The sequence below is a fragment of the Hyaena hyaena genome, unplaced genomic scaffold (assembly GCF_003009895.1).
Source record: "Hyaena hyaena isolate Hyena2069 unplaced genomic scaffold, ASM300989v1 scaffold_397, whole genome shotgun sequence".
NCBI classification, from domain to species: domain Eukaryota; kingdom Metazoa; phylum Chordata; class Mammalia; order Carnivora; family Hyaenidae; genus Hyaena; species Hyaena hyaena.
Genome location: NW_024081028.1, coordinates 527,827 through 546,938, shown reverse-complemented (window position 1 = coordinate 546,938; position 19,112 = coordinate 527,827). Strand labels below are relative to the sequence as shown.

Below are 19,112 nucleotides of genomic sequence, written 5' to 3'. Positions count from 1 at the left end.
ATTTCTCACAGCAAATCACAGTGGCCTGCAGCCAACTCCTTTTCCGCTCATTGGCCAGCTGGAAACTTCAGCCCCTCCATGCCTCCCTCCTCTCATGCGGAAGCCAATCGGAAAGATTAGCGCTCCGTAACTTTGTGTCATCAAGTACCGTACTTGCAATTGGCTATTGGGGCTACAGATCGAGAAGTAGGCGGGGCCATGCCAGCTGGCCTATATAAGAGGAGGACAAAGGCGGCGCGCCGCCTGTGTCATCCGCCATCTTGTGCGAAGCAAGGTGGCCTCCACGTTCCCTGAGCGTCTTCTCCGCTTCTGCCTCGACCGCCCCTTGATTACAGACATGTCTCGGGATCGGTTCCGGAGCCGTGGCGGTGGCGGTGGTGGCTTCCACCGGCGCGGAGGAGGCGGCGGCCGCGGCGGCCTCCACGACTTCCGCTCCCCGCCGCCCGGCATGGGCCTCAATCAGAACCGCGGACCCATGGGGCCGGGCCCGGGCCAGGGTGGCCCTAAGCCCCCAATCCCACCACCGCCTCCGCACCAGCAACAGCAGCAGCCACCACCGCAGCAGCCGCCACCACAGCAGCCGCCTCCTCTTCAGCCACCGCCGCATCAGCCGCCGCATCAGCAGCCGCCGCCGCCGCCACAGGACTCGTCTAAGCCCGTCGTTCCTCAGGGACCCGGCCCGGCTCCCGGAGTGGGCAGCGCTCCGCCGGCCTCCGGCTCGGCACCGCCCGCCACTCCCCCGACCTCTGGGGCTCCCACGGGGCCGGGCCCCACCCCGACCCCGCCGCCTGCTGTCACTTCGGCGCCCCCAGGGGCGCCCCCGCCCGCGCCGCCGAGCAGCGGGGTCCCCACCACCCCACCTCAGGCCGGGGGCCCGCCGCCTCCACCCGCAGGTGGCCCGGTCCCCGGTCCTAAGCAGGGGCCAGGACCCGGAGGCCCAAAAGGCGGCAAGATGCCAGGCGGGCCGAAGCCCGGCGGTGGCCCAGGCCTAAGCACTCCTGGGGGCCACCCCAAGCCGCCACACCGAGGCGGCGGGGAGCCCCGAGGAGGCCGGCAGCACCACCCGCCCTACCACCAGCAGCACCACCAGGGGCCCCCACCCGGAGGGCCTGGTGGCCGCAGCGAGGAGAAGATTTCTGACTCGGAGGTGAGTGTCTCGGAGCTACGCGTCGGTTCCCTAAGATGGCGGCGGCTCCCTCCTTCCTTCCTTTCCCGGCCTCCATTTTGTCGGAGACCGGAAAGAGCGCGTGCGCGCGGGCGGCTGAGGGCGGGGCCAGTGCCGGAGTTGGGGGCGGACGGCCTGTGGCAGCTAAGAGGCTCAAAGGGAGGCTCTCCAGGGGAGGCTGGCGTTGAGAAGCTGCCCTGGGCCCTGTTAAAGTTAGCGGGTCCTGGGAACCAGACTAGAGCGTGTAGTGTAGGGTTGGAGAGGTCCGGGGAGTTTTGGCCTTAGAGGAGCAGGCTCAAGTTGTGTGGGTGACAGCAGAGTTTTGGTCTTTTTTTTTCCCACGTAATACTTGATCACCATTTTAACGTCTGCTACGGTATAGATTTGCTAGGGACACTCAGCATATGCAGCTGACGAGATTGCTCGGGTAGAGTCGAGTCTAGAGAGGGCTGTAGGTCTATTCTTGAGTGTTCTAGATGGTTTCGGTTGTTTGATGTTTGGTTAATTACTACGTCGGAAGTCCCTCAAATAAATTCTGTTATGATTTTAAACGGCGTAGAAGAATAACCCCATTGGTGGTATTATCCAGACTGGGAAAAGCGAACATTGTTACTGAATTTTCCTGCTTTGCTGAAGTCGCTGGTGTCTGAAAAATTTCCTTCCTTTTTTATTAGGGGTTTAAAGCCAACTTGTCTCTCTTGAGGAGGCCTGGAGAGAAAACTTACACACAGCGTTGTCGGTTATTTGTTGGGAATCTACCTGCTGATATCACAGAGGATGAATTCAAAAGATTATTTGCTAAATATGGAGAACCAGGAGAAGTTTTTATCAACAAAGGCAAAGGATTTGGATTTATTAAACTTGTGAGTTTTTGATTTAATGTGGGTTTATTTAAAAAAAATTTTTAATGTTTATTTTTGAGACAGGGAGAGACAGAGTGGGAGCAAGGGAGGGTCAGAGAGAGAGGGAGACACAGAATCTGAAAGAGGCTCCAGGCTCTGAGGCATCAGCACAGAGCCCGATACAGAGCTGGAACCCGCAAACCACAAGATCACGACCTGAGCCAAAGTCGGAAGCTTAACTGACTGAGCCCCCTAGGTGCCCTATTTAACGTGGCTTTAAAAGATTGTTTTCGGGGCGCCTGGGTGGCTTAGTCGGTTAAGCGTCCGACTTTCGCTTAGGTCATGATCTCGCAGTTCGTGGGTTCGAGCCCCGCGTCGGGCTCTGTGCTGACTGCCAGCTCAGAGCCTGGAGCCTGCTTCAGTCTGTGACTCCCTCTCTCTCAGACCCTTCCCTGCTCACGCTGTCTCTCTCTGTCTCTCTCTCCTAGAAATAAATAAAACATTAAAAAAAAATTTAAAAAAAAAAGATTGTTTTCGTTTTTTGCTACTGCAGACGCTAGTATTCAAGCCAATAGCAATAAGTTGGTGTTTAAAATTTTCATTTTTTTTCATAAAAGATGCCTCTTTTTTTTTTTTTAACAAATAGTTTATTGTCAAGTTGGTTTCCATATAACACCCAGTGCTCATCCCCCTTCCCCCCCAAGATGCCTCTTCTATAGAATAATTGTTGGTATCTAAGAAAAGAGGAGAGTGGGTGGGTAAGACATTTACCTACTCTGAGTGGTGTCAGGGAGGGCTGCTTGAAGATAACTTGAACTCAGCCTGAGGAAGACTAGAGTGGGAGTTAAGCTTTTGACAGTTTCAGTGTGGGCATTAGCCAGTATGAGGTCCTTAACATGAATATGTCTGATACTTTCAGGAATCTAGAGCATTGGCTGAAATTGCCAAAGCCGAACTTGATGATACACCGATGAGAGGTAGACAGCTTCGGGTTCGCTTTGCTACACATGCTGCCGCCCTTTCTGTTCGAAACCTTTCACCTTACGTTTCCAATGAACTGTTGGAAGAAGCTTTTAGCCAGTTTGGTCCTATTGAAAGGGCTGTTGTAATTGTGGATGACCGTGGGAGATCTACAGGGAAAGGCATTGTTGAGTTTGCTTCTAAGCCAGCAGCAAGAAAAGCATTTGAAAGATGCAGTGAAGGTGTTTTCTTACTGACGACGTAAGTTTTTGTGCTTATCCTAATTTTAATTTATTAACTTGGATGGGAAAGTTGGCAGTAAAACTCTGAAACAAAGTTAAGATGGAACCATTTTTGTTATTAGAACTCCTCGTCCAGTCATTGTGGAGCCACTTGAACAATTAGATGATGAAGATGGCCTTCCTGAAAAACTTGCACAGAAGAATCCAATGTATCAAAAGTAAGATTGATTTAACTTAAGCATTTTTCTAATATAAGGGCAAATGAGAACTTGTAATTTTTCAGTTTTGCCTAGAAAACGCAAAATTCTTGAAATGCATGTATGCTTGATAGAAATCTAAGGTTCAGGAAGTTTAGAGGTTTTGAAGCAGAAATCTTCAAGTGTTTAGTGTTCATTGTTGAGATAGGTATGTTTTACATGCAATTTTGTTTTGCCTTTATTATCTTTAAAAAATTTTTTTAAATGTTATATTTCTGAGAGAGAGACAGCGACACCATACCCAGGGGAGGGTCAGAGAGAGAGGGAGACACAGAATCTGAAACAGGCTCCAGGCACTGAGCTAGCTGTTAGCACAGAGCCTGACACAGAGCTTGAACCCACAATCCACGAGATCATGACCTGAGCCGAAGTTGGATGCTCAACTGACTGAGCCACCCAGGCACCCCTTGTTTTGCTTTTAAAACTATCGTGTGATAGGTATCTTCCTTTTTAAGAACGGAAAAAGATGTTTAATTACGCATTTGGTTAGAGGAAACAGAATTAGGAAATGGGGAAGGTAGGATTTATTTTGAGTGCCCAATATTTTATGTTACTGCATGATTCTGGGACATGTATTTTTTACATAAATATTGTAATTTTTTAATGTTTATTCATTTTTGAGAGAGAGGGGGAAGGGCAAGAGAGGGAGGCACAGGATCTGAAGCAGGCTCCAAGCCCTGAGCTGTCAACACAGCCAGACGCGGGGCTCAAACCCACAGTGAGATCACCATCTTGGCCAAAGTTGAGTGCTTAACTGACTGAACTGCCCAGGCGACCCAAAGATTTTAAGTAATCTCTACACCCAATATGGGGATCAAATTCACAACCCCAAGTTCAAGAGTCGCATCCTCTTCTGACTAACCCAGGCACCCCGAGACATGTATTACCTTTGATGTAAAGCTGCTTTTAAAAATTCATTTATTTTAAGAAAGATTGTGAGTAGGGAGGAGCAGAGAGAGAGAGAATTCAAGCAGACTCCATGCTGTCATGACATGTAGAGCCTGACTCAGGGCTTGATCTCATGACACTGAGATGACCTGAGCCAAAACCACTCTGGCACCCCTGCTAACCCTTTGGTTATTTCTTAGAGGTGATAGGCAGGGGGCAAAATCAGGGATTTTAGGGCAATTGGGTAGTATTTCTTGTGTGCATCCACCAATTGGTTTATGTTTAAATGTTGTCAGGGAGAGAGAAACCCCTCCTCGTTTTGCCCAGCATGGCACATTTGAGTATGAATATTCTCAGCGATGGAAGTCCCTGGATGAAATGGAGAAACAGCAAAGGGAGCAAGTTGAAAAAAACATGAAAGATGCAAAGGACAAATTGGAAAGTGAAATGGAAGATGCCTATCATGAACATCAGGCAAATCTTTTGCGTCAAGGTAAAAAAAAAAAAAAAAAACTTGTGTAAATTTCACTGATAGGATGAATTGCTTTGAACTTTTTGGAGCCCCATTAATGAATTCAAGACAAAATTTTCTAATGTTTAGATCTGATGAGACGCCAGGAAGAATTAAGACGCATGGAAGAACTTCACAATCAAGAAATGCAGAAACGTAAAGAAATGCAGCTAAGGTAAGATTCTGTTAAACTAATAAGTCTTTCCATGTGCGTAAATATTTAGAGAAAAAGATACACCTAAGTTACAGGTGAGTCTGTTGGCATACAGAGAGGTTAAATATGTCAGTGTTGGTTTGACACTAGGTTGGAATAGAGCGTAAAGTTTTCATTAATGGCCCTATTTTCTTTTTTTCTTTTTAAAAATTTTTTTTAATGTTTTAGTTATTTGAGAGAGAGAGAGACAGCGTGCACAGGGGAGGCTCAGAGAAAGAAGGAGACACAGAATCTGAAACAGGCTCCAGGTTCTGAGCTAGCTGTCAGCAAAGGAGCCCAGTGCGGGGCTGGAACCCACGAACTGCGAGATCATGACCTGAGCCAAAGTCAGACACCCAACCGACTGAGCCACCCAGGCACCCCTAATGGCCCTATTTTCTTTGCCAGTATGCTTCTAGGTCTGTTCTAGACTGTCTTCAGGACTTCATGGGTGTTTGTTCTAACCTAGACTTTGTAAAGCTCAAAGGCAAACCACTAGCTTTTTTCAAGTTGACATGTTATTTTAAAGTCTATTAATTTTGAGACAGCACATGCGTGGGAGCGTGCAGGTAGGAAGGGGCGGAGAATCCTAAGCGGGCTTTGCGCTGTCAACGCAGAACTCAGTGTGTGGCTCAAGCTCACAAACAGATCATGACATGAGCTGAAGTCAGATGTCCAACTGACTGAGCCACCCAGGCGCCCCTTCAAATGGACTTTTATTAAAAGGTGTGGATGACACTTCATGTGCTTGATGAATATTTCCAGGCAAGAAGAAGAACGACGTAGAAGGGAAGAAGAGATGATGATTCGTCAACGTGAAATGGAAGAACAAATGAGACGCCAAAGAGAGGAAAGTTATAGCCGGATGGGCTACATGGATCCAGTAAGTAAAATTCTATTGCCATCTAGTTGGAGTTGTCTACAAAACTTGTAGGTACCAAAAATGAAGTCTTAACTCAGTTAAATATATAGTAACATTTCACTTTCTAGTCAAATTTTTTCTTTTTACAAGTGTATTATGATTAATACGCTTTGAGTTTACCTTGTTGGGCCTAAAGATATCATTGGTTAAGAAGAAGCTTTATTGGTTTTTGGATAATTGAGTCTCAACAACTGACTATTTTTAAAATCTTTTTTTTTTTTTTTAATTTTGGAGATTTTTTTTTTTTCCTTAATTCTTGGTATGCGCATATGAAAGGGATTTTTTTTCTTTCAGAGAGAAAGAGACATGAGAATGGGTGGAGGAGGAGCAATGAACATGGGAGGTAAGTATGAAAATAAAATTAGCAGTACCATTAGAGAGCTGTATTCTGGTTGAGTTCTAACCAGCATTTTTGTTTCCTAGATCCCTATGGTTCAGGAGGCCAGAAATTTCCACCTCTAGGTGGTGGTGGTGGCATAGGTTATGAAGCTAATCCTGGAGTTCCACCAGCAACCATGAGTGGTTCCATGATGGGAAGCGACATGGTAATGTATCCTGTGTGACGTAGTACAAAGGAAATTCTCATTTTTCACAACTTACGTGTGTGTGTTTTGTTTTCTGTTTTTTTCTTTTTTGCTTTGTTTTGTTTTTTTTTTTTAAGTAGGTAACTGGACCTCTTTTTAGTTCCCTTATCATGTAAATCATAATATTGAGGAAAACTTTGGCAACATAGAAGAACTGTGGTAACCTAAACAAATGGTTGCCAGCAAGAAGTCAATGCTGTCAGTAGTATGTTGGAGTTCTCTTCGGCAATAAGTAGACATAGGTGCTTTCCATTATATTGCTTGTGTACTTTTGCACTCTAGCACATGGCAAATCCAAATTCTAAATGTATTCTACATCCAAGTGAGAGTAATCAAATGGCAAACTGTCATTCATTAAGCTGATATTTGCCATAAGTATGAATCAGACTTGCAGTTTATAGTTTTAGGCATGTTTTAGTGATGTGTAGGACTTTGACCTATATTTGGTGTGGTTTCTACCCATGAGAAGGGAGTTGTTTACTGTTTTGACTCGTCGTTTCCCACTTGTTGGGCCTGTCAATGGGTGCACCTTCTAAAATAAACTGACATCTCTATTTTGCTACAGGATAGCAACAATCCATGACCATTTTAAGCATACTAGTTGTGTGCATTTGATCTGAACCTTCTTGATGCTTTCATATTTTAACTGTACAGATAGCCTGTCAGGATGCTTTAGAACAACCAAGTGACTTGGTCTGAGCGGCTGTGTTAGGGCTATACAAATCCATAGGAAATTTGAATATTGGATTTAGAGGTGGGTTTAGAGAAGTGTGCATTTTCACAACTGAATTGAATCTGATTGGTTCACCTGCAGGCTTTTGGCAAAGGAAAGGGAAACTGCAACACATAGCTTGTTAGGTTCATTTTACGAATAGAAATAGAAGGGTTTAGTATGGGGTCTAACCTATTTGAAACCTACTTGGAATTTAAGTTTTTTTGAGAATTAGAATCAGAGCTGGTTGGGTTAAATGTAGTTTTGTTAGTTTTCTTCAAAATGAACTTTAAAAAGAATGTGGGTAACATTTTGGTTTATATGCTTCCTAAAAGACAGATTGTAGGTCTGTATCAGATTTTTAAAATGTAATTTGACATGATGTTCCCACAATTAAGATTTTTTTCTATGTCTCATATAATAGGTAGGGTTCTAAGATGTAATAACATAATTGTGAAACCCCCAAATTTTCTCCTAGCTTTTGAGATACACAGTACAATGCGTTAAAACCTATTTTTAGGTTTTTGAGAAATAAAGAATTGAGATTTAGTTTTTAAAGTAGCCCTATAGTATGTAGTAGGAAAAACATAACTGTATAGGAAGTTAAACCCTGCCTTTTTCCCTCCCTTTTCGGAGTGATGCTCTCAGTAACTGATTTATTTTGAATAGAGTTCAGTAACTGATTTATTTTGAATAGAGTTCGTAAGGCTTCTGTGCTTTGCATATCTATAGGGTTTTTTTCTGTTTGGGAACATAGGTTTCTAAGATTGAAGTGCTTAAAACTAGATGGAATAATGAAGTCCTGCTTCATTGCAGTCACTAAAGCTTGGTGTTAAGTTTGGGAGATACTCAAAATGTGGAATCATAGCTAAGTGTCAGTGGACTTTCAAAGACCCGAAGGAAAAGCTGGGGCTGGTGTGGGGGTGGGCTGTATATTTAGTTCATTTGCAACTATACAGAATACTACTGTGAACATAATTGTCTCTGGTTATTTAGTGATGGTTCTGAAGGTGGTATACCTGTGAGAATATGGCAACACTTAATGAAGTTACTGTGCTGGTTAAGTGACTAAATCTATTAGTCTTTTTATGCTTTTCTTTTTGTAGTCTGGTAGCATTTTATTAAAACTTTGAACGTTTTAAGATTTCTGCAACTTAGCAGATGTGTCTTAAGATCTTGAAAAGCACAAGGTTTCTTATGCAGCTCATGCCACTAACTGGTGAGTAGGTCTTTGTCACTTCATTGAGTGAATTGAATCTGTCTGGTTGGGCTTGTTAGGCTTACTTGGAAATTAAATTTCCTGTTCAGACCTTGAAAGTGAGAAGTTTGCAAGCTTTTGCAGTGGGTAAATCTGATGTGAAATTTCTTAAAACTCATTTTGGAATGGGTTTTCACATCTGCACTAATTCTTAAATTTTTTAGCACTACAGGGAAGACCTATTCTTTGAAACAGGTGTATGAGAATGGCTCAAGTGGGAACATACCACAAGGCATGTATTATCGTAAACTAATTTTCAAATTACCCTTTTTTCCTTTCTATGTTCCCGGTACCTGTGGATCGACTCATTGGTGATTGTATCGACGAACGTTGACTACGGAACCTTCTAAAATATTTACTTAACACACATGGACATCAACTACATATAATGAACTGTTAATTACTGTTCCAATAGCGTACTGAGCGCTTTGGGCAGGGAGGTGCGGGACCTGTGGGTGGACAGGGTCCTAGAGGAATGGGGCCTGGAACTCCAGCAGGATATGGTAGAGGGAGAGAAGAGTATGAAGGCCCAAACAAAAAGCCCCGATTTTAGATGTGATATCTAGGTTTTCATTCCAGTTTGTTTTTGTCTTTTCTTGTTTAGATACCAATCTTTTAAATTCTTGCATTTTAGTAAGAAAGCTATCTTTTTATGGATGTTAGCAGTTTATTGACCTAATATTTGTAAATGGTCTGTTTGGGCAGGTAAAATTATGTAATGCAGTGTTTCAAACAGGGGAATTTTTTTTCCTTTTTATTTCCTTTTTTTTTTAACTGTATAATGTCCCCCAAGTTATGGCAGTGTACCTTGTGCCACTGAATTTCCAAAGTGTACCAATTTTTTTTTTTACGTGCTTCAAATAAATAGAAAAACAGTTATAATATTGATCTTCAACTTTGCCATTCATGCTTCTATGCACATTAGGCTAGGTATTCCACTTCGAAAGCATGAGCGTGTCTAGGCCTTTGAATGGCATATGCCATTTCTGGGAAATGTATCTGTAGGCTAAGCATTGCTTTCTACAAATAAGTACCCCCTTGTTTTAAAAGAAGAAATGCATATTGAAGTAGTTTCATGATTTGTTTGGCATTATAGGAAGCAAGCTGGTGCTAAGTATTTTTAAATGGTTATGTAAGCAAGCTGAACTGTAAATCTTCCTTCAGGAATGTGTATTAAGATTATGGAATGGGTGAAAGACTTGGTAGGGGGAGAAAGTGGATATGACTAAATGGATCTTTATGGCCCTATGATCTATCCTTTCCTTGAAAGTTTCTGAAGAAAAAAGTGGAAAGATCATTTTGTTGCATTCCTCCATTCTTGTTTTTAAAAGAACAAGTCCCAAGCCCTACAAATGGCTTGTATTGAACTTTCATATTTGAATTAAAGATTGTTAAACATGAAGCCTTTTCATGTATTACTTCAAGCGATATATGAAGATGGGGTTTAGTCTGAAAAACTCAACTTGCAAGTAAGAAGCATAGTAACCATAAAGTAGGTTTAGCTGCCTATACATTTGTACTCTGTAACTTTTATATCTCCTTGTGCTACTTCTGGTGGGCAAAATCTGTAGGACTATGAAAACTTGTTCTCTTTTCTAAGACCTAGTGGTGACTGTTAATGACCAATAGGGTTGTAGATAATGATTCTTACTGTAAACTATTTAACCTGTTTTTCTATAGTTTACTTTTGATGTAGCACTAAATCTGGAGAGAGTTGCTCATGCTACACAGTACAAATACCCCTTTCTCCCACCATAAAGTTTTGGAGTGTTTCGATGGTGTTGTCAGCTGATTGTCAACTTCATTGAATCTCCTTCTAATAGGATAAGACATTCTGACTTTTAATATTAAAGTAGATTACTGTTGTCTGATAGTACGATGGGAATCTGTTTTCCCAGCGTATATGTTAGCAGAGGAACAACTTTCTAAAAGTAGGTAAAGTAATTGAATGGTTCGGCTTTGTTCTTAGTTATGTTTCCATTCAAATTTGTACATTATAGAACTCTTACTATGGAATGTGTCTTCCTCCTTTTCACCTCTGTTCTTGGTGCTAATTGGCAAAAGTAAAATTCTAAATCAAATCTTCGTTTAGTATTGTGCCTGAGTACAAAGGGAAACCTATTGTTGAAACTCTGAGCACTTTCTGCATAGGAAACTGGATAATACTAAAAGTTAAACACTAGTGGAGGGTAAAGGCATGTCACTCAATTCTAGTTGTGTGACTGACAGGTACATGGTGTGCTAATTAAGGAAGAGAATCTCCTTAGAACATGTTTATTATTCCACAAGACACTTGGAAATGGGTAGTAGTTCTACCATAATTCTATCCATGAGGAAGCTTTGTCCCGAGTCACTAATTGGTGCTATGTATGAGGTTTTCTGTATGGAAACAAGGGTCTGGATTTGAAAGGAATCCATTATAATTTGAATTGTATGGTAGGGACTCCACTAATGATAAATTAAGGGGTGTTCATGGGACACCCACAGAGGGTGAACTTGAATGTGTGTGGGCGGGGGCTGGTGGGGAAGTGGGAAAAATCTGCCTATAAAATTAATGTTTCAGTTTATTTTTCAGATTACATGCCTTTCTTTATAAGGGATGCTGGCACAGACCCCTAAAATAAGCTTTTGTTAGTACTGTACCTTTGAAGAGTGGTGAAGGATGCTAATGGATAATCTCCTGAAAGTTGTGGTTTTGCTAGCCTTACTGTGGGCTGTAGAATTGCTAAACATTGTTTAGCAAATAATGTTGCTTAGTTTCCACTAAGTTTTGCCTTTTCCTCACTGAAATAGCAGTGTACCAAGGGTTGTAAGCTACTCAAAGAGACTTTCAATAAGTCTTGCAACGCATATGGTAGTTTTTAGCCTAATGTGAATTTAAATCCTCCTAAAAGCTGATATGAAACGGGTGGGAAAGGGAATGTAGTACTTTAGAAGTATTTCAGCCATTTTTCTCATTTAAAGAAACCACCTGCCCCCCCATTTCCTCTTCTCCACTTTCTCTCATAATTTTGTTTTAAGAGGAACACTGATCGTTGTAAGCTTATTACTCCTAATCTTTAAACTGCATTCTCTTAAGAGACACCAGTGTAATTAATAGGTACCTTATAAGATTAACCGAATGGCTCACATTATTTAGTGAAACCATAATCCTCCGCTTAGAACACTAATTAAAACTCCTAAGAAATACTATAAACCCCACCACTCTTTATATAGATGTAAGTACAACTAATATAAACAAATAATAATTTGGGAAATTGTAAGTTACGCCTGTGCAATTTTTATAAGTGGCATATTACGGCAGACAAAAATTTAGATACTTGGCTTTTCTTGGGCAAGCCACCATGTTGTGGCGGGATGTTTTCTGGTGTTCTTGGACTGGAATTGTGCACTATTAAAGTAGTGGCCTGCTACATAACTGCATTTAGCCAGCATTTCTGCAGTGCGTAACTGTGAGGAACGTAGTACCGCAAATGGCAATGGACATTAGGACCCGGATGTAGTATTCCTGCTTGCTCCAAGATTCTCATTGCCGACTGCATACAGGTAGGTAACAAGCAATATAATCTAACTTGGTGACTTGCTATGTACTTTTATTCCGTGGGCATTCTGACATCACACTTCTGACCATGAAATTACAGTGCAGCACCTAACACTTGGATGTAAAGCTAGCTGCTATCAAAACTGCGTGGGCTTGGGTTTCGAGCTGTAATTTGTCAGGCAGAATTCAGTGCTGTTGCAGTTCTCAGATAAAAAGTGCAAACTTGATTCTTTGGTACATCTGATGCAGTTGTGTGGTTTCCTTTAGTTGCATTGTAACTGAAGAGAACGTGGAAAACGTCAGTGGTGTGGGGAAGAGGGAATCAAACCATACTTGGAAAGTAGAGTGCTTTTAGCATCTTGACACGGACTGTATAGCATGTGATACTGAGTCTCTGTTGTAGCAAACTGACCTGCCCATAGGTCAGCAATATCCATTCCAGAATGCAATCTTGGTAATCATTCTGTAGGTTGGAGTGAATTAAGACTAAAAAGTACAGTTTTTTGTTTTTTTTTTTTTTTGTAATGTGACTTAAAACATTTTTTTAATGGGCTTCATGGGAATACCTTTGTTACTAACGTGGGCTTAGTGGGAATCTAATGTGAATAGTTCAAGTTATGTGACTTGTCTAAATATGTCTATGCTCTAAACCTGGGGGAAAGTGGTGTGGCATGTAGACTTGCCTGCAGTTGAATACATGTTGGGAATCATTTCCCAATCCTAAGACTTCTTCGTCGTATTCTGTAGGGTGACTGCAAATGTTCAGAGTAGCTTTTTGAATTTGGTTCCCTTAGCTTTAGGGACGTGATGTTATAATTCAAAATGCTTACCCAAAAAAAAAAAAAAAAATCTTCAAATGCAGCTTTTGTTGCTTAGGACTTCAGCTTTGTAAGCTTTGCATCCACTATTGTTCCAGAACTCGATTCAACTTAACTTTGGTCTCCGAGCTGGTTTTTAGCTAGCATGCATGAGAAAGAAACAGCTTTCACGTATAATGCTTTCTGCTCTGTAACTGGAAGTTCGGTTTACTTTGCATAAATGCCGGTGAAAAACTCTTCATGACTATGAGAATTTTCTTCCATTGTATCAAGAAAAATGGCTTGCTGTTTGGCAAGCAATTCACAAGGTGGTAACAAATTTGTACTTTAACATGTAGTCTATTCAAGCAAATATCTTGACTCCCCTGTTAGGTGAAAAAGCAAATGGTGACTAGTTTAGCTTTCTGTTAATAATACAATGCACTCCAAACATAATGGTCAGTATTAGTGACAAGAGTGTCACTAAATTGACATACAACCTTGATGGAATTTTCCTGTGGCATAATCCATTAAATCGGTGGCCAACAATTGCTACCGTGATTTAGTGATTCAAGTGTTTAGAAATAAAAGCTCAGGTTTATTTCTTAACAGTCAATAACAATTTTGAGAGAATGTACTTGTTACAATATATGGACTTGAGAATCATCGTTGGGGTGGGGGTTAATTTTGCTTCATTTCTGCTTATTTCAAGATGAGTAGGCTTTGCACTTTGAAATGAGAAACCTGTGACTTAAGTCAATTCTTACCTAGTTTCGATTCGTATGTAGCTATAATTTGTGAATCTTAGTGTAGAGGATCTTAAATCAAAATCACTCACTCAAAAAGCGGGAATAAATGGGTTTCAGTAACACCACTATACCGAGGTGCTTGCATTGTATTTCATAGTCTTTCCTTGTTGCAAACCAGAATTATTGTTTTTAATGAGAATGGTCTGAAGTTCAGAGGTGTGATGCCAGAATGCATTTTCGTACTGTTAGGCCCTTGGAACAGATACCGGTGCTTTCTGAAAGATGAAAGAAATGGAATGGGTGCTCTTCACACAAGGTTGCAAAACCTACCAAGAATGCATAACAGTCTCCTATTTCCCCAAGAAAAGAGATGCGTGTGACTAGTTTTGGACTTTTAACCTTAATGGGGGTTGCATGTCTCCTATTGTTAATCATTGTCAGCTGCAGTGACACGATCCACAGTCCTGCATTTTTACTGCCTTTCCCTTAATGATTTTGGACAGGTTTGAGAGAGCCAGGATGTTTGTTCTGGGCCTTTATTTGGTTTTGGCTTTAGCTGATAATGTTTCAGTGTCTGTCAGCTAGTGCAGTTCTCAAATGGCTGCCTATTAGGGAAAGAATTCCGAGGATTTGACTGCTCCTAATCATCTGTCATTGCTGCTAGATAATGATTGGCAATTTTTAAGACTCAACTGTGGAACTCTCACAGTTGTAAACCATCAACCATAAAAATGTTGCTTTTGAACACCAGTGCTGAAAAGATTTTATTTGGAGGGTGAGAAGGGGGCTGGATGCAGAATAATCTAGGATAATCGAGAATGGGGGAGAATGCAAAACGATATAGTATCCCTTATGGATGGTACATGTGCAACAGGGAACTCTATTTTTTATACCCTTGGCAGTAACTGATAATCAAGGAGGAAGAAAAACCTGGAACTTGAATTAAGGCTGATCTTTCTGGTTTTTGTGCACTGCGGCCCTACCAGGCATACATAGTGAAGGTGAATGTCTTCTCCCTCAGAAAAACGCAGGTTCCTTGCTGTCCAGAATAAGGCATAGCTTCCCTGCCCCAACTTAAGACTCAGTGAGGACTTGGAGGGAAAGAACGAGGCAAATACATAGGATTGCAGGATAAACAACTGCACTGTTGTGTACTGTGGAGTGGGGAGGGCACTCTTGGAGGACTCCTGCTGAAGGTGGTCAGTCCACCTGAGAATGGAAGACTTACTTGAATGGGGAGCAGCAGGGTATGTGCTTTTACATGAAAAAAAGAGCTGATGTTAGAACTCATTTGGTAAGGTAAACGTTGTCACATACCTTCACATAAGGGATAGTATATTTTGGGTTGCAGTCAAACTGGATTGTGCTCAGACTGGTGAAAATAGCAGTTAGGCTTTTGTATTTTAATTAAGACACAATTTTTATTTGAATTCAGCTGTCTACTTTATTACTTTACATAAGAATAATTTTAGATTTTTTTCCCCCCATCAAGTTTCTTCCTGTTGTTTTTTTATTCCGTAACTTGCCCCCAATCTTTGTCTCTGGAATTTACTCTTTAAATTTTGAAGTTAACTAGCATTTTCAAAACCTTTTATACCCTTGTCTTTTATATTAACTTTCTCTTATTATTCTTTAGGTAAGAATGATTGATGTTGGCTGATATTGGAGTACTCATTCACTTCAAGTAAGTTGCTTTAAAATCCTAACCTGTAGAAGAGTTTGAGTTTGATTTGCATGAAGGTTAAATAATTTGATTTAGCTATGTGGGGTGAAACATGTTTTTTTTTTAATGTTTACCTCTCCTAAGATAATGTCCGTGTTTTTGTTTCTGGAAATAGTTGTGTGCACGTGAATGTGTGTGAGTGGGAAAGAGAAAGTGGGGAATATTGTATTATGAAAGTGTCAGACAATAGAAGAATTAAAAAAATACATGGTCGAATCTTGTACATCTGAAACTAATAGAATTTTGTATGTTAATTATACTTTTTGTATGTTAACATTAACTTTGTATATTAACATTGTTACTTTTATAACTACAAAAAAGATACATGGTTATGTAGAGAAAATTGACAAAGAAGGCTTGAATTATTGGAGAAATCCCATCTTTTTAGTACTTTACATTCCAATGGTGCCTGGGTGGCTCAGTTGGCTAAGCGTTCAACTTCAGCTCAGGTCATGATCTTACAGTTCGTGTGTTCGAGCCCCATGTCGGGCTCTGTGCTGACAGCCAACTCAGAGCCTGGAGCCTGCTTCAGATTCTGTGTCTCCCTCTCTCTCTGACCCTCCCCTGCCCATGCTGTCACTTTCTCAGAAATAAACATTAAATATGGGGCGCCTGGGTGGCTTAGTCGGTTAAGCGTCCGACTTTCGCTTAGGTCATGATCTTGCGGTTCGTGGGTTCGAGCCCCGCGTCGGGCTCTGTGCTGACTGCCAGCTCAGAACCTGGAGCCTGTTTCAGAGTCTGTCTCCCTCTCTCTCTGACCCTCCCCTGTTCACTCTGTCTGTCTCTCTCCTAGAAATAAAATAAAAATAAAAATTAAAAAAAGAAATAAACATTAAATTTTTTTTTAATGAAAAAAAATTCTACTTTTGTCTCATTCAGAATCCCCTCAAGTTTTTCTTTTACTTATCCAGGAAATAGTTGAAAATAGGCTAGTCATTGTTAGAAGAGGAAAAATTCTGAAATGAATGTGAAGAAAATTTAGATGTAATCTTGGTGTGAGTCAGGTCCTTCCTAAACAAAAACAGAGCAAAATAAAATGAACCACTGATTGGAACCCATACCTGTGCCCCAGAATGTGCCTTTTGTTGATGTAAGAATACATTGTACACACTAACAATTAATAAAAATGTAATATGCTGTACAAATTCTATTTTTAATGATATAGGTGGATAAGCTATTAGTCTCAAGACGATATCCTGCAACATGAGCCAAGAAGGAGAGCCACAGCTTGTTAGACTCAGGAAGTGTCTGGGTAAGTGGAATGATTCTTACTCTAAATTGCCTTCGGGACAACTTTTGGGTGTTACAAACATGACTGCTTACATGTGAATATTTCGTTTAATTTAGTCTGTGTTAAAATTTGTAGGGAATACATTTTTATAGTTCTTAAAATCATTTTAACAGCCTTCTTGAGGTTGTAGGCCTTGTTTGTTGGTTTGGCTCAAGCCTCAGAAAAACAGGGACTTCAGTTTTCTTTAAGAGTATGTATGTATATCTACCTTTGTTCTTTGAACTATGCAGAGGATAGTTTGGAAAATTTAAAGTTCTTTGGTGGTTTTTGTATTTTGATTTTTTTTTTTTTTTAATGTTTGTTTTTTTTGAAAGGGTGTGTACGTGAGCTGGGGAGGGGCAGGGGAAGAAGGTGAGAGAGAATCCCAAGCAGGCTTTGAATTGTCAGCACAGATACCAACAAGGGCTTGATCTCATGAACCATGAGATCATGACCTGAGCTAGTATCAACAGATGGGTGCTTCACCAACTGAGCTACCCAGCTGCCTCAGAGTTCCTGGTTTTTTAACCACATAGTTGTATGATGGGATCACCTATAGTTGATGATGTACTAGAAGGGTTGGCAGTTTTGGGGTTTTTGTTTGTTTTGGTTTTATGAGGTTTGTTTTTGGTTTTTTTGGTTTTTTTGTTTTTTTGTTTTTTGAGAGAGTGTAAGCGGGGGAGGGGCAGAGAGAGACAATATCTTAAGCAGTTTCCATGCCTAGTGAAGACTCAATTTCATGACCATGAGGTCATGACCTGAGCCAAAATCAAGAGTCAGATAGATGCTTAAGCAGCTGAGCCACCCAAGCTCCCTTGGGTTGGCATTTTTAAAGGACAACTCAATTCTGCTGTTCTACCTGGGAAAGCCATCATAGACAATAGATAAATTGAACTTGCTCTGTGCCAATATTTTTAAAAAAAAGTAGTAGGTAGACAGTAGTTTACTGTCTCTCATCTAATATAAATTGCTTATATAGGTAACTAATCACTTAGGGCTGTCATAGTCATAGTTTGAAAAGAGAATAAGGTAGAAATAGCAATAGTAAGTAATTGACTATATCTTAAACCAAGGGAAGGTGCCAATTAATGGAGTATCTTAGATCTCTCTTTCAAGAGTGAATGCTACTTAAGTTCTAGTGAATGGAAGTAAACTTGAATCAACTAGCTGGTACAGAGTCTGGTACTAAAAAATCTGCATCTTAATCCTTAATTAGGTCATTAAATATTGTTAATGCCACATTCCTTGATTAGCATTTTGGTGTTAGGAAGTTTACTTGGTGAGAAATGGTAAATGTTTGAGAACTCTGATTCTTAACATCTTTTGGAGTAATTGTTTCTTTTAATTGGCAGGATCAGGTGAACTGTGTCCAGAAAACCAGTGAGGAAGAGGGCAAAGAGGAATGAACAGCCTAATTGTTGTTAATAAAGACATTTTAAAATCAGATTGTGCTTTTTTGTGTTTTGGTTTTTGTTTTTAAGTAGGACATTGTGTTTCCTGAATTCTCCTTATATGTCATCACCATGTTTCTCGGTGATAGAAAAAGATGCTCCATGTTATGAGCATAGAACTGGGTTATAATTAAAGACTCTTTGGGGGGGGTGCCTTTTTGGCAGAGCTACTTCCAACATTAATTACTGATCAACCTGATGGCCCTTCCTCGCTGTCCTAACTAACCTGATTTAGCCATCATTAGTTTAAAATTGCTTTCATTCTTTATTAAGTTTTATTCCTAAAATTAGCATGTGATGAATATAGCAATTAACTACACACCCCTCCTTGATTGTGTTTTAGGCATTAATAGCATTTGTGTTTCACAAAAGAATCCTCAGATGATGGTGATTATAGGGTATTCCCTGTACTTCACAAAGAAGCACAGAATTCTATCTTGCTAAATGACCAGGTTTTGGGTACCTTTAGTAGCAATTTCTCTAAGTTGAATTTCATAATACAGTAGAATGTGGATAGGGTCTTTGAATACAGGCATAGGAGAAAGCTTGCTGGAATTGATTGTAAAATCTGCTTAATAAAGAACTTTGGAAGTAAAATCTACTTTTCTCCCTTGAAACCTGACAAGATATTAGTCAAAGGGCTTTTTGGCACCAGCTAAACATTTGTTAAGGATGAGGTATGAGGCCTATGTTTAAAAGGTAATGCTGTTGCTATGTCTTTGGGGGCCTCATTACTAATAGTGCAAAATTTGAGAAAGTGCTAATTCATTAGCTTGCTGTAGGTAAGCTGAAGAGAAGAAACTTGGAATTTCAGTGTTACTTGAAAAAGAAAGCCACAAAGGAAGATTGTTGAAAACCACAGCAGTCACCGCTCCTGTGGGTTTTGCTTTTGAGAACTGTGTGGTCAGCACCAGGGATGGGAGCAAGACCTCGATTTTCTCCTACTCCTTGTCCTGCTGCTTCACTGTGGTTGGCATATGTTTAAGTAAGAGGCCGGCCGTCTCAAATCCAGAATCCTCTCTGTCCTTTTTTGTTGTTGTTCAAGTT

The 19,112-nt window shown here is 40.8% G+C and overlaps 1 protein-coding gene across 4 annotated transcripts; it reads left to right on the top strand.

Annotated features, from left to right (window-relative positions):
* The first annotated feature begins 242 nt into the window (after window positions 1–242).
* On the top strand, window positions 243–18,060 carry SFPQ (splicing factor proline and glutamine rich). 4 transcript variants are annotated; one of them, XM_039251761.1, is made up of 13 exons: window positions 243–1,147; window positions 1,840–2,028; window positions 2,927–3,228; window positions 3,332–3,427; window positions 4,651–4,847; window positions 4,956–5,040; window positions 5,824–5,941; window positions 6,275–6,323; window positions 6,404–6,525; window positions 8,950–12,080; window positions 15,258–15,305; window positions 16,510–16,596; window positions 17,967–18,058. In XM_039251761.1, exons 1-10 carry the CDS (start codon window positions 338–340, stop codon window positions 9,085–9,087), a joined length of 2,106 nt encoding a protein of 701 aa, XP_039107692.1. In that variant the 5' UTR covers window positions 243–337; the 3' UTR covers window positions 9,088–12,080; window positions 15,258–15,305; window positions 16,510–16,596; window positions 17,967–18,058. The 4 variants fall into 4 exon arrangements, with proteins under 4 accessions (XP_039107692.1, XP_039107691.1, XP_039107694.1 ...); XM_039251760.1 differs by having other exon boundaries at window positions 8,950–14,622; XM_039251763.1 differs by lacking the exon at window positions 8,950–12,080 and having other exon boundaries at window positions 17,967–18,060.
* Window positions 18,061–19,112: the final 1,052 nt, after the last annotated feature.